Source organism: Ceratotherium simum, chromosome 34 (genome assembly GCF_057802395.1).
Source record: "Ceratotherium simum simum isolate JZ-2026a chromosome 34, ASM5780239v1, whole genome shotgun sequence".
In the NCBI taxonomy this organism is placed as follows: domain Eukaryota; kingdom Metazoa; phylum Chordata; class Mammalia; order Perissodactyla; family Rhinocerotidae; genus Ceratotherium; species Ceratotherium simum.
The window spans coordinates 23418268-23431585 of record NC_141933.1 but is presented as its reverse complement, the minus strand read 5'-3'; the positions used below and the strand labels follow the sequence as shown (position 1 = coordinate 23431585).

Sequence of the window (13318 nt, the reverse complement as noted above, 5' to 3'; positions counted from 1 at the left end):
TGAGTAGCAGTGTGCAGGTCTGCGCCTGGGATCCGAACCCATGAACCCTGGGCCGCTGAAGTGGAATGCATGAACTTAACCGCCATGCCACCGGGCTGGCGCCTCATAAATATTTTTTTTTATGGTTTATTTGATTCAGTAAACAAATAAGGATGACCAATAGAATTAGCTTTTTTTTTTTTTTTGCAAACCCTGAAGCCTTATATTTGAGGAATTTGCAGGCTCGATTACATGCCTGGCTTAGAAGAAAGCAAAGGATAAACTTGCAGATGAAGTGTGTTCTGGCACTGTGAATACTCAGAGGAGAACTACCAGGAGTAAGGATGGTGGAGTACACGAGGCGTGGGGGGGCTCGGGGACAGAGGTGATGTCCTAGAGTCAGGAAGTCCCGGAAGGTGCTGGGGACACTTGGGGTGATACAGCACTTGGCCTGGCATGACTCTGATCATCACATTAATTCTCAGCTGCAGGGTTTCTATTCAGTCTCTTGCAGTTTTGGAACTGATCTCTGATTTGGGGATACATAATGGGAAAACAGAATGTGCTTCTCAGAAACTCACTTTCAGTCAGTGTAAAACACGTGTTCTGTAAAGCAAGGGATACTTACAATATTTCCTGCGTTATAATGTTGTGGAAACCTTGGCAGAAGAAGATACAGTGACTTAGAGGTGAAGTCTTGTTGGTAGCAGGGCTGGCGTGGGCCTGTTGGAGTAACTGCAGGCGTGGATCTTTCCGAGATCACACATGGAGCTCACACGTGTGTGATCTATGACGTAATGCATACCTCAGATTGCAGGCCTTCCCACTCCCAGTGCATGACCCCACCCTCCGCCTGGAACAGAGCAGCAGTGCAGGGCCCCAGGGATAGAGCCGCAGTCAACGCTGGTGTGAGTCTCACCGCATACGCACACCCTCTCCTCTGGGCCGTGGGTGCAATTACCTAATCATCCACTCCCCTGGCTCACCTGGACTGCCTGGTGCCTGCATGCTGGATCCATGTTTGCTTCTCTGCGCAGCAGTCAAGGGGGCCCACGCGGTCTGCTTGCCATGATGGTCATGGAACCCACCCGAGTTTGTGCTGGATGGATTCGTTGCTGAAGGCTAATCAGGAAAATAAGACTGCATGTTGGTACTGAGGGTGGTCATTAAGGTTACAGAGTAGACTGGCAACTGGAGAGGGTTTTAGCCTGCACATTACCTCACCAACCAGGTCTTGGTTCCATAAAGCTTAAACAGAGTGGGATCGCCAGAGGTGGTTTGAAAATCTTTGAACTTAAACTGGTCATGTGAGAAGGGAATGTAGGCTGTCCTCAGGGCAGGGAGGGGATTGGTAGCCATCAATATTGCAAAAAATGTGGTTTCTCAGCTCAGACAGTTTGGGCTCAGACTGTGCAGTGCGTGGGACGGGCAAAACTCTGCCCCAGTAAGTGATTTCGGTGGTGTGGGGCCCGGGGGACAGAAGAACAGGGAAAGTCGGCGTGGTATACTCCTGCTTCCTCTCTGTGGTGAAGTGTCATTGCACTGCTTGCTGGATCCAATTGCAACAGCGTTTTCACGGCTTTTTTTTTTTCCACGGCTTTCTAAGTAAGGAGAGTTAGAGCTAGTGCATGCAAACTGCAAGAGAAGCACCAGTGGTCCAGTTCTGGATTCTGCTTCCTGTAGAGGAGCTGGGCTAATAAGACCGAGGAGCTGGAATGATGGTGAGAGCTGCTGGAGGCTGCACGGTTCACACGTGGCTCTGGGACAGCAGGGGAAAGAACTGAGTGGGGCAGGAGTTGGAGAGAGCCTGGGGCATGTACAGCGCGAGACGTTGTACTTTACCGTCACCGCTGCTTTCTGTGCCCATTGTCTCCTGAGGTTCTCGTCAGTGGGTCAGTGAGTGAGCACCCCAGCGAGTCTTCCTATGCAGACCTGTTGTTTTTCCTGTTATTGTAAATGTGTTTAAGAGTAGGGCGTGACTTTTGGGAGAGGTGAATGGATCTGAATAAGGTAGCAGAGGGGCTGTTCATCATAGGGCGTTCTCTGGGCTGTGATATATTTATTTATTTATTTTTTAATTTTTTTTTTTTTTGTGAGGAAGATCAGCCCTGAGCTAACATCCATGCTAATCCTCCTCTTTTTGCTGAGGAAGACCGGCTCTGAGCTAACATCTATTGCCAATCCTCCTTTCCCCCCGCTCCCCCAAAGCCCCAGCAGATAGTTGTATGTCATAGCTGCATATCCTTCCAGTTGCTGCATGTGGGACGCGGCCTCAGCATGGCCGGAGAAGCGGTGCGTCGGTGCGCGCCCGGGATCCGAACCTGGGCGGCCAGCAGCGGAGCGCACGCACTCAACCGCTAAGCCACGGGGCTGGCCCTGGGCTGTGACGTATTTAAAAAAAAATGAAAAGTAAGGAAAGACTACCTAGGACCCCAGAGGAAGGCTGGTGCCTCAGGGATGGAACGCAGGAGGGTGTCTTTATAGAGAAGCGACTTGGTAAACATTAGCTGTTGTTGTTATTAAGACTCAGTGACTCCTGTCCCTTTCCACAGAGCTCATCAGAACGCAGCCTTCTTTCTTTCGCATTGTTTGACAAATCCTTTGCTTTCAGGGCTCTGTTGGCTGGTGGTGGCTTTTCCACGTGGACCTACCGACAGGGCTACGATGTCAGCATTCCTGTCTACAGTCCGCTGTCTGCTGAGGTGGACCTCCCAGAGAAGGGGCCCGGGTAAGGTGCATGGTGAGAATCTCAATGAGCTTTAAACAAACGTGGTGACAATAATAGTATTCTTTACTTGTGTGACAAGTGCTCATGTATGAAGGGACTGATTTGTATATTGCCACACAAGAAATGTCATGTTGGGTGAGATGTAAAAACCCACACGTAGCATTTGGTCTCAGAAATAAGTCTCAAGGAAATCGTTTGCTTACAGAACATGAGAACCGTTCCCTAAGCATCCCAAACTTCCCCTTAAAAGCCGTTATGGATTCTTCGAGAAGTGAGAGACCTTTTCCAAAGAGAAGACGTTTCTCTCCTGTGTGTGTATTTTACCATGTGGCCTGGGACCAAATTCTGAAACTTACTTTAGGCATAGCAAATTTGGTTATTTAGACAATGTATAAAGCCCATTAAACGTTTTTTAAAACATTAAACATTTTTCCCTCTAGCCTCAGGCAAGTGCAAAGAAAGAAAGGTTCATGAACTTGTTGTTTAGATCATCTTTCTGGATTTTTCTCTATTAGTGGACTCCCAGAGATGACTTATTTTATTAGTTTTTTATTGAGATATAATTCATATACCATAAAATTCACTCTTTTGAAGTGTACAATTCAGTGGTTTTTAGTATATTCACGAAGTTGCACAACTATCATCATTACTACTATCTAATTCCAGAACATTCTCATGACCCCCAAATTAACCCAATACCTCTTAGCAGTTGCTATCTCTGCCCCCAGACCTCACACCCCCTGCCCCCAGCAGCAACCACTAATCTACTTTGTATCTCTGTGGATTTGCCCGTTCTGGATATTTCATATAAATGTAGTCATACCATATGTGGCCTTCTGTGTCGTCTTCTTTCATTTAGCCTAATGTTTTCAAGGTTTATCCATTTGGTAGCATAGAATCAGTACTTCATTCCTTTTTTGGCTGAATAACATTTCATCATATGGGTATACCACATTTTGTTTATCCATTCATCAATCGATGGGCATTTGGGTTATTTCCACTTTTTAGCTATTATGAATAATGCTGCTGTGAACATTCATGTACAAGTTTTTGTGTAAACATGTTTTTAGTTCTCTTGAATATATTCCTAGGAGTGGAATTGCTGGGTCATATGGTCACTCTATGTTTAAGTTTTTGAGGAACTGCCAGACTTTCCCAAAGTGGCTGCACCATTTTTTGTTCCCACCAGCAGTGTATGAGGGTTCTGATTTCTCCACATCCTCACCAACACTTATTATCTTTTTTTATTCTAGCTATCTTAGTAGGTGTGAAGTTGTATCTCATTGTGGGTTTGATTTGCATTTCCCTAGTGACTAATAATATTGAGTATCTTTTCATGTGCTTATTGGCCATTTATATAATCTCTTTGGAGAAATGTCTGTTCAAATCATTTGCCCATTTTTAAATTGGGTTGTGTTTTTATTGTTGAGTTGTAAGAATTCTTTATGTATTTTAGATACTAGACTCTTATCAGGTATATGATTTGCAAATATTTTCTCCTATTCTGTAGGTTGTCTTTTCAGTTTCTTGGTAGTGTCCTTTGATGCACAAAAGTTTCTAATTTTGATGAAATCCTATTTGTCTATTTTTCCTTTGGTTGCTTGTGCTTTTGGTATTATATTTAAGAAACTATTGCCTAATCCAAGTCCACAGAGATTTATGCCTATGTTTTCTTGTAAGAGTTTTATAGTTTTATCTTTTGGATTTTGATCCATTTTGAGTTAATTTTTGTATATGGTATGAGGTAGGGGTCCAACTTCATTCTTTTACTTGTGGATATCCGGATGTCTCAGCAATACTTGTTAAAAAGACTGTTCTTTTCCCATTGAATGGTCTTGGCATGCTTGTTGAAAATCAGCTGGCCAAAGATACATGAGTTTGTTTCTGGACTATCAGTTCTGTTCCATTGGTCTGTATGTCTGTCCTTTGCCACTACCACTCTGTCTCAATTACTGTAGTTTTGTAGTACGTTTGGAAATAGATAAATATGAGTCCTCCAACTTTGTTCTTCTTTTTCAAGATTTCTTTTGGCTGTTCACGGTGACTTGCATTTTAATTACTTTTTTTTTAAAATGCGACTTGAATAAGTACAAATAAAAAAAGGCTCAACTCCTCATGCTTATACAACTACAAAACTAAAACGAATTTACAAGTTAAATACAAACAAATCTACAAAACTAATAACATTTGGGTTAACATAGTGTGATAGCTGAGGCTTTCTCTTTGAAGCTGCCTTGCGTCTTTCAAGGTGAGTGTGAGTTAATTCTGGGTCTCTTGGTTTGGTGTGTCTGTGCTGTTGCCTGCTGGATGGTGATGTCTTTCTTCCTACCACATTTTCTGTTTGAACCACTAGGAAGCTTCCCTTTATACAGCACATTGTGACATCATTTATTTTCATCTAGTACAGATGCATGATTCATATTTTTTCCCCAGTATTTTATTATGAAAATCTTCAAGCAGACGGCAAAGTTTAAAAATTTTTACAGTGAACACGTCTGCCCACCACTTAGATTCTGTCATTAGCGTTTTGCTGTACTTGCTTTACGTGGTTTACATTTTAGGTCTTTGTCTCTTCTCATTAGCCCACTAAATACAAACGTGGACATGGAAAAATTTTTAGCAGTATTCATCGTTAAAAATGAGCAAAAATATGCCTATGCTAATTTTTTTGGATCATCATCAAGATGAAAATACAGAAATAATTCTTATAGAGAGAATTTGTAGACTGGAGAAACTGATATAGTTCAATGCCATGTTTTGAGCCTGGATTTCCATAAATTGAGAAAGGGTTATCTGTGTGAGCCCAGCTGGTACCCTTTGGGGTGGTACAAGTTTCTCTTGTGTAGCTGGCATCTTACTTTGGTGCATTAATGTAGTATTAGATATGAATAACTATAATAAGTAGAGAAAAGTCAATTAAACTTAAAGAGTTTGTTGCTTCTGTGAGAGTTTGTTGCTTCTGTGAGCATTTACTTAAATTTAAATCAGTTGTATGATTTTAAAAAGTTTTTAACCCTTTTCTTTTTCTTTCTTTTTTTTTCTGAAGTTGTTCTGGAATTTACTTTATTAAATTTAATTCAGTTCACTTCAGTTCAAATCAGACCTTTATTGCAGACCTATTTGCCCAAGAGTGGCTAGGCTGGTGGTTCTCAAGAGGAGCGGGGCATTGATTTTGCCCCTCCCCAGGGACATTTGGCAGTATATACAGCTGTTTTTGACTGTCAGGAGTGAGGGTGTGTGTGTCAGGCATCCCCAAGATTACCTCCAATTTCCGTGATTTGCTAGGAGGTACTCATGGCTGTGATTTATTACAGCAAAAGGATACAAAGCACAGTCAGCAAAGGGAAAAGGTGCACGGGGTGAAGTCCAGGGAAAGCAGATGCAAGTGTCCAACGACCCTCTCCTGATGGATGGGTCACACAGGACGTGCTTAAGTCCCCCAGCAACAGAGTGTGACAGCGTGTGTGAATGTTGTCCACCGGGGAAGCTCATTAGAGACCCAGCACCCAGGGTTTTTACTGGGACCTAATCACATGGGCAGTCTCTGCTTGGCATGTGCCTTAATTCCAGACTCCCAGAAGGAGAGCAGGTGTTCAGCATAAACCGTAGTATTTCTGCAGTTTGGACACAGTGAGCCACTCTTATCAGTTCTGGGCGTGGTGGGAACTTTCCCAAAATCAAAGTTCCTGTACACCAGCCAGGACCAACCTTTCGAAGGAGAGCAGTCCGGCCTGCCGTGTTAGCTCTGTTCTGCCAGGGTGCTCCTGGCATCTGGTGGGTGGAGGCCCCTGAACCTCTATAGTGCACAGGGCAGCTTCCACAGGAGGAATTATTGGGTCTTGACGTCATCTGTGCTGCGGTGGAGAGCCTGGGAGAAGCAGAGTGGGCGGGTGAGGGTCGGGTCTGTCAGGGCGGCTCGGCTGCCTCGGGGCCTCTGTCTTTCCTAAGGCGGCCTGCACTAAACTCCCTTCGTTATCTGCTCTCTCTTGTACGCATAATCTACCTCCCTTATGTTGGTTTAGGACTCTTAATTCCCTTCAGATTTAATCCAGGAGAAGAAAACATACTGAAAAGAAAAGATTTAGTGAAAACAAAACAAAGGAGAACAAACCACTCTGAACAGTAAAAATTACTTTCACAGATTTAAACCGTTATGTGGGTGGTATTTTCTTAGTACCATAATCTCTCTAATTTTTATGTATAACGGGACGAAATGAAGATCTTTAACTGGATGACTTAAGGTCTCAGTTAATTTCTGAAGCTCTGTGGTTCAGAAACGGGATAGAGGAACGATGTCGCAGCAGGAAGTGAAAGGCCGCCTTGGGCACGTCCTCCCTCTGCTGGCCGCCGTTGGATTTCTACACCTCGGCTTGACCCGCGCTGCCCATTTCCCGCCAGCTTGCCGTGCGGCCCTGTGGGTTGTGGTGTTTCTTTTATAAACAACATCCCCCCCCTCCAGGAGAAAGAAGCAACAGCAGCAGAGGGAGGCGAAGAAGGCTCCAGACACACCTCCCTTTCCGGGGACTTGGGTGGAGCGGGAGGGTAACCTCATGGCCACGCTTCGGATTCGTTGCTTTGTGAGAGTTTCTTTGTAAGGGAATTCCCACATCTCTTGAGGGCTGCATAGATAGCGAGAGCTGTGTTTTATTTTTATTGTAAATCTCTCAGTATTTTTTCAATGGGAGCAGAGGATTGTTGCTATTGATAGCTTCTTCTCACAGCTGTGTTGGCCTCAGCTGGAATTCTTGTCATTTTCCCTCTGAAAGGAGCTAAATCGGGAGTTTACAACTGTTACTGTCGAGGGGGACTTTGAGTTCTCAGCATGATTTTACTTAAACTTAGAGATCAGCACTGCTGGCAGGAAACATGAAAGCAGAGCTAGTAATTTTAGTTCCTAAAAGAAAAACAAACCCACCTCAAAATTTTGTTTGCTTAAAACTAAAATGGGCATACCCATCAGCCATCTGTCAGGTCAGGGAGAGCAGCGTGCGAGCAGGGGGAACGTTTTTAGACTCTTGTTCACATCTGCACATTTATGTTGACAATGGAGTGGGGATCCGGTGATCCTGGTGACCGAATGTCTAAAATAGAACTTGGTTTCTCAACAATAAAATCTAACCCAGAGGCCTTCTTTACTCAAGTTTCTTTGAGCACCACACATTCCTTTATTTATTTCTGTATCTATATAGATGGATCTCTCTCTACCTGTGTATATTGAAAATCATGCATGCATATTGATATCTCTAGTTCCACCCAACACCACAGGAGCATCCTGGTTTTCTCACTTTCGGTATTTGTAACTCCCTTCTCTGACAGTGAGAAATCTGGCTCCCGTTATCTTCAATATTTTTACTTATTTGATTGACCCTCTTGTGTGTAACCAAAATTCTGTTGCTGCCACTGCCCTCCTCCCTGCACAGATGCCCTCTTCACCCCCACTCAGACTTCAGTGCCCCCACATTGTGCTCCTGCTGCTGTCTCCTCCCCACCCCTAGCACAGATACCCTCCTCAGCCTTCTTGGGTTCCAGCACCTCACACTGGGTGATACTACCCTTACTATCGCCCTCCTCAACTGGGGCACCGTTTTCAGCCTGCCCAGGCTCTGACGCTGTTCTGGGCTGCCCAGATGCCCTCCTCACCTCACCTGGTCTCCAGCATCCCACGCTGGGTTGCCATAGCTACCACTACCTCTGCTCCCAGTGCAGAAACCTGAGTCCCCCTCTTAGGACTCTCACACGCTGCGCTGGGCCACCTCCCTACTCTTCCCCAAGTGGAAGCTCTCACCCCACTAGGGCTTCAACACTCCACGTGGCCATCTCCCCACCCTGCCATGCAGAAACACCCCTTCCCTCTAGGACTTCAACACTGCACCCTCCTGCATGGACACCCTGTTGGATGCAAACGCGTCTGTTCTTATTCTGGACAGTGTAGGGCACCAGTTTTATGCCAGCAGCTCTACTTAAATAGAAAGTCTCCAGAAACATCCAGCAAGTACCAGTGCTCCATGAGATCCGTCACAGAACCACTGGAATGACCTTTGGGGCATTTAGCCTTAACTTGATGCATGACTTTTCACTATCACCTCTTAATGAAGAGTTTTCTGATTTATAGTAGAAAACTCAGTCCATTTCATTTTCACATAGCTTTAATTGTTAAGGTGGTTTTCCTGCTTGCCTTCTGAGTTCAACTGTAAGTCTCTCTCCTATTTGCACAGACAAGTTTGGTTACAGAGACGCTGTTCTCTGGTTCGACTGGAGATGGTGTTCACTTAGAGATGATCTGCGAGTGTTCTCTCTGTGTGCTCTTTCCATCACGAAGTCATCCCTCTGAAGATTAATGCTTTTACAAAAGGAAAGTTATTGAGGTTCAGGGCTGGGAGTACAATCCAAGAGTCGGTTTCGGTGTCTAGAAGGAATACTTTTGGCTATAAATACTCAGCATATTGTTCAATAAATTGTAATTTAGGAGGAAATTGCCCAGAATGAGAGGAACCAGTCTGTGCCACTAATCCAAACTGACTCCCTGATGGGTTTGCTATTCCGTGTCTCTCTCATCTCCACTTACCTTAACTCTGGTCTCCGGGTCTAAACTGCCATCTAGGGGGCTCTATCAAATGGAACTTTCTGTCGTGAGGAGATGATCTGTATTTGTGCTGTCAGGTACCCACTACCCACCTATGGCTATTAAGAACTTGAAATGTGGCTAATGTGACTGGGGAACTGAGTTTTAAATTTTATTTAAATTTAAATTTAAATGGCCTCGCATGGCTAATTGTTATTAGACAGTGAAGTTCTAGGGAATCTGCTTACCCCTTTCTTTCCTAACCGTGCTGTGGGAAATACCCTTTGCTTTTAGTTCAGCTAGATAAAGAAATTACCAAAGAAATGGTTCTGAGGACTTGAAAGCCACCTGGCTGAGGTCTGTCTTGCTGTTTTCTGGAGTGGAGCTGATCTGGCTGGTCCGGCGAGTGTCCACCTTATCCACTCATTGCTCTGTGTGTCTCGGACCTGGAGCTTAATGCTCGGTGGAAGATGACGGCCTTCTCAGTCTGAGAATGATTATTGTTTGGCCGTGGATGTATGAGTAATGTGTTCCCCAGCTAGAACGTCCAAGTAAGTCTAAGGAACTAAGGAAAAACAGTTACCCTTCCTTTCTCCTCAAAGCAGGAAAAAAAGAGGGAGAGATGGGCTCACAGAGTATAGGTTTTTGGTCCTTTCTTAGGTACAGACTCGTATCAGCTTGCCTGGTGGCATTGCCTGTGAGAGGCATAGCCCTAGTATGGTCCCTGGTCTATACCAGTTAGAGGAGATTGAAGTGAGTTCTGCTTCTGAGTCTGGTGGGTGTTTCATTTCTTCCTGGAACCTGCTTGATGTTATTCTTTTCTTTGACAGTAATCCCTCAACCTATGTAGTGTTTATGATCTGTAACCTCTCTGCCTTATGGGAATCTTACCTTCCCGGAGGGAGTTACTTACCATCTGGTCTCCTCAGAATCTTCCCCCTGACTTCTGGCCTACTAACTTTGTGTTCGCGTTTGTCTCTTGTGGAGACCTAAATGGCACTAGACCCTTGGAAATCCTTTCTTCACTCCAGTTTCTTTTAAGCATCTTTGCTTTCAAGGTGTTAAGGCTGATTCCATCCTTTGGCAAAGGTAGTTTTTTTTCGCTTGTTCTTCTCAACGACCAGTTTGGTCTTCCTAATGTCCACATGGCCTTGACGATGGGGGCTCTCTTTCCCTGGAGCTTCTGCGGGGCATGAGGATGCCGTTCAGCAGCCGGCAGCAGTCTCTCACCTCTTCTGCTTTTACAGCCAGCGCTGCCCATCAGTTTTCCTCTTCTCCTATTTGAAGGATGCAGCCAACTCTCAGTTCCTTTTCAGATCAGAGAACTCAGATATAACTAATACCATGTAATGATAACATGTTGCTGTTTCTTCCAAATAATCAACCAACCAATCAGTCAATTTCTCTCTTTTTCCACACACACACACACACACACACACACACACACACACACACACACACACATATTTATAGCATGCTCTCCAAGCTTGGCACATTGTAAGCATTTCCTCAAAACATTAAGAACTTTTCCCAAATAAAATCTTTAATGACTGCATAATATTTCAGCATGTGGATGAGTCATACCGTACTTTCTTACAGTATATAATATTTTAAGTATTCAGCAATGCTACAGAGTATAATTTCCCCACAAATCAAGGGATGTGAAGACTAGTGAGAAGACACTGCCGTAAGTTTAATATTAAAATTTGCCTTACCTTGACTACCATACCAGCTGCGGCTCTCCAGTCCCCTTTTCTTCTCCTCCGCAGTCCACGGCGATACTTCCTCTTGTCGTCTCAGATGGCTGTCCATCCCGAGTACAGAGAGGACCTGGAGGCCCTCCAGGCCAAACACGGCGAGTCGGTGCTGGTGCTGGATAAATGCACCCACCTCCCCGAGGGCGCCCTGTCCCTGCGGAAGCGCTGCCACAGGCACCACGTCTTCGATTACCCCCAGGTGCTGCAGGTGAGCGTCCTGCGTGACCTCCCTCAAGGCTCGGGAGAGCTCACTGCCACCAGGGAACGCTGACCCCAACAAACGGGTTGTTTTCCACGTACAACTGGGAGAATTAGCCACGCGGAGAAGACAGCGTAGTACTGCTCTTTACTGGATGCCTAGCCCTCCAGTGGCTTCGTGCCTGGCCTCTTGTTCGTGCAGAGCTGCGTGGCCTATGAGTGTCCTTTCAAGTGTTCATTATCCTTCAAAACACAAATCAGATAGATTTACAAAGAAGCCACACAGACAAAGCAGGCAAGTGTATTTTGCCTTTACCCCTGTGCTCATGAGCCAGTCCAGAGCAGTGTCCTCCTTTCAGGTGGCAGCTCGTATCCTCTGACTGTGCTAGCCCACACGGCCACCGTCAGCTTCTCCTGGGAGTAAGGTTTTTATGTTTTGTCACTGTTTTGTGTTTGGTGGTGTTGCCACCCTTCACGTGTCCTCCCGGTAGCATGCCCTTTCCTAAGTCATGGAAATGGCGGTGTTTCCGTAACCATGGGCAGGGTAGTCCTTTTGGGGGTGTTTTACTAGCAGGATATTTGACATTCCAAGAGCATGGGGGCTAGGAAAGGAGAAAGTGAGTCTTCTTCCCTTAAACATTTAAAATACAGACAGGTTAGTTCCAGGAGAAATATCAAGGAGCCGGTGTGGCTTTTTTTTAGTCTCCAAAGAGAACTGGCCCATGCTGAGATTGTTAAAATACCTTCTCTCAAGAAGGCTGCACCTTGCTGTAATGTCTGACTGATAACAGTGGTGATGTGAGCAGGGGTGTTTATAGTAACCTTTGTCTAGACAGGAAAAGTGGTTATCAGCACGTGTGTCCACATCTGGACGCCGACTCTTAGGGCAGCCGAGCTGTCTACCTGCGCCTCCGGGCGCCGTGACTGAGTCTCCTCTTCCTCTCTCCTTCTTTCTCATGCAGTCCCAGAGGAGTTCGGCAGATTGAGTTTTTCATTTCTTTTTCCTGAACTTTCCTTTTCTCTAGCTTTAAAGATTAAACAGTAGTTTTTTAATCTTTCTTTTTCTCCTGAAGAGGCAAAATTTGGGAGAAACTGAGTGTTAGAGATAGGGTGTTATTTTGATTTGCCTATTGCAAACGTTTTTTCTCCTGTACATTTCTCCTTTTCCCAAATGTTCCCCACATTGGGTGGATTTGTGAGGGAGTGAATGGGGAAGAAATTTTTTGAGATTTTACTTTGTGTTTGATTTATTGTTTCTAAATAGAACATATGTGTCTTAATGTGTTTCAAGGGCATTGCATTCATGAAATGAATATCTTCTGTATGCCAAGCACACTGCTAGATGCCATGGAGAGTAGAAAGATGAAAGGAGATTTGATCCCTTCCCTTTAGTGGGTCCTCCAGAGAGCCTGATATGCCCAGACAAAATAGTTCTATTACAAGGTGGGCGGAGGTAAGTGCTGAGCCACGGTGTGTTTACACAGTGCACTAGGGCTCAGAGAAGCCAGTCTGTGGGCAGTCATGTTGTTGAGTGGCCAGAGAAGACCTGGACTCTGGTTTTGAACATTTTCAGAATGCCAACAGTGGAGGCGTTGAAGTCACGCTGAAGAGTAGAAATACGAAACATTGCAACCGCTTAGGCTTTTCAGTTTTACTGGTGTGAGTGGGTACCTTTTAGTATTTTTGTGTCGGGATGCCTCAGTATTGCTTGACTTCAGCCCTTGGGAGAACTTCGTGGTCTGCAGAGATCAGAGTAAGTGGACCAGCAAAGCTGGTCTGTAATCCCCTCCCTCTGCTTGTGTTTCTGCAGGAGGCTACCTTCTGTGTGGTCCTTCGTGGGGCTCGGCTGGGCCAGGCGGTATTGAGTGACGTGTTGCGGGCTGGCTGTGTCCCAGTTGTCATTGCAGACTCCTACATTCTGCCTTTCTCTGAAGTTCTTGACTGGAAGAGGTGGGTGTTACCTTTTAGTAAACTTTACACTAGTGGTTCTGTGTGTATGAGATTTTAAAAGCCCCCCAAGTAATTATAATGCATCCCTCTGTTTGAGAACTATGCTTCGGGCTGTTTTGCTATACTTTCATCAGGGGAGTTAGT

The 13318-nt window shown here is 45.0% G+C and overlaps 1 protein-coding gene across 5 annotated transcripts in view; it reads left to right on the top strand.

Annotated features, from left to right (window-relative positions):
• EXT2 (exostosin glycosyltransferase 2) overlaps positions 1-13318 on the top strand; it is a 136439-nt gene that overhangs the window by 13807 nt on the left and 109314 nt on the right. For 4 of the 5 annotated variants that reach the window (XM_087423096.1, XM_087423093.1, XM_087423094.1 and 1 more), the window contains 3 exons: positions 2591-2707; positions 11039-11234; positions 13035-13174. In XM_087423096.1, the coding sequence (XP_087279222.1) occupies positions 2591-2707; positions 11039-11234; positions 13035-13174 (453 nt within the window). The remainder of the gene's footprint in view (positions 1-2590; positions 2708-11038; positions 11235-13034; positions 13175-13318) is intronic. The other variant, XM_087423095.1, reaches the window with a different exon arrangement.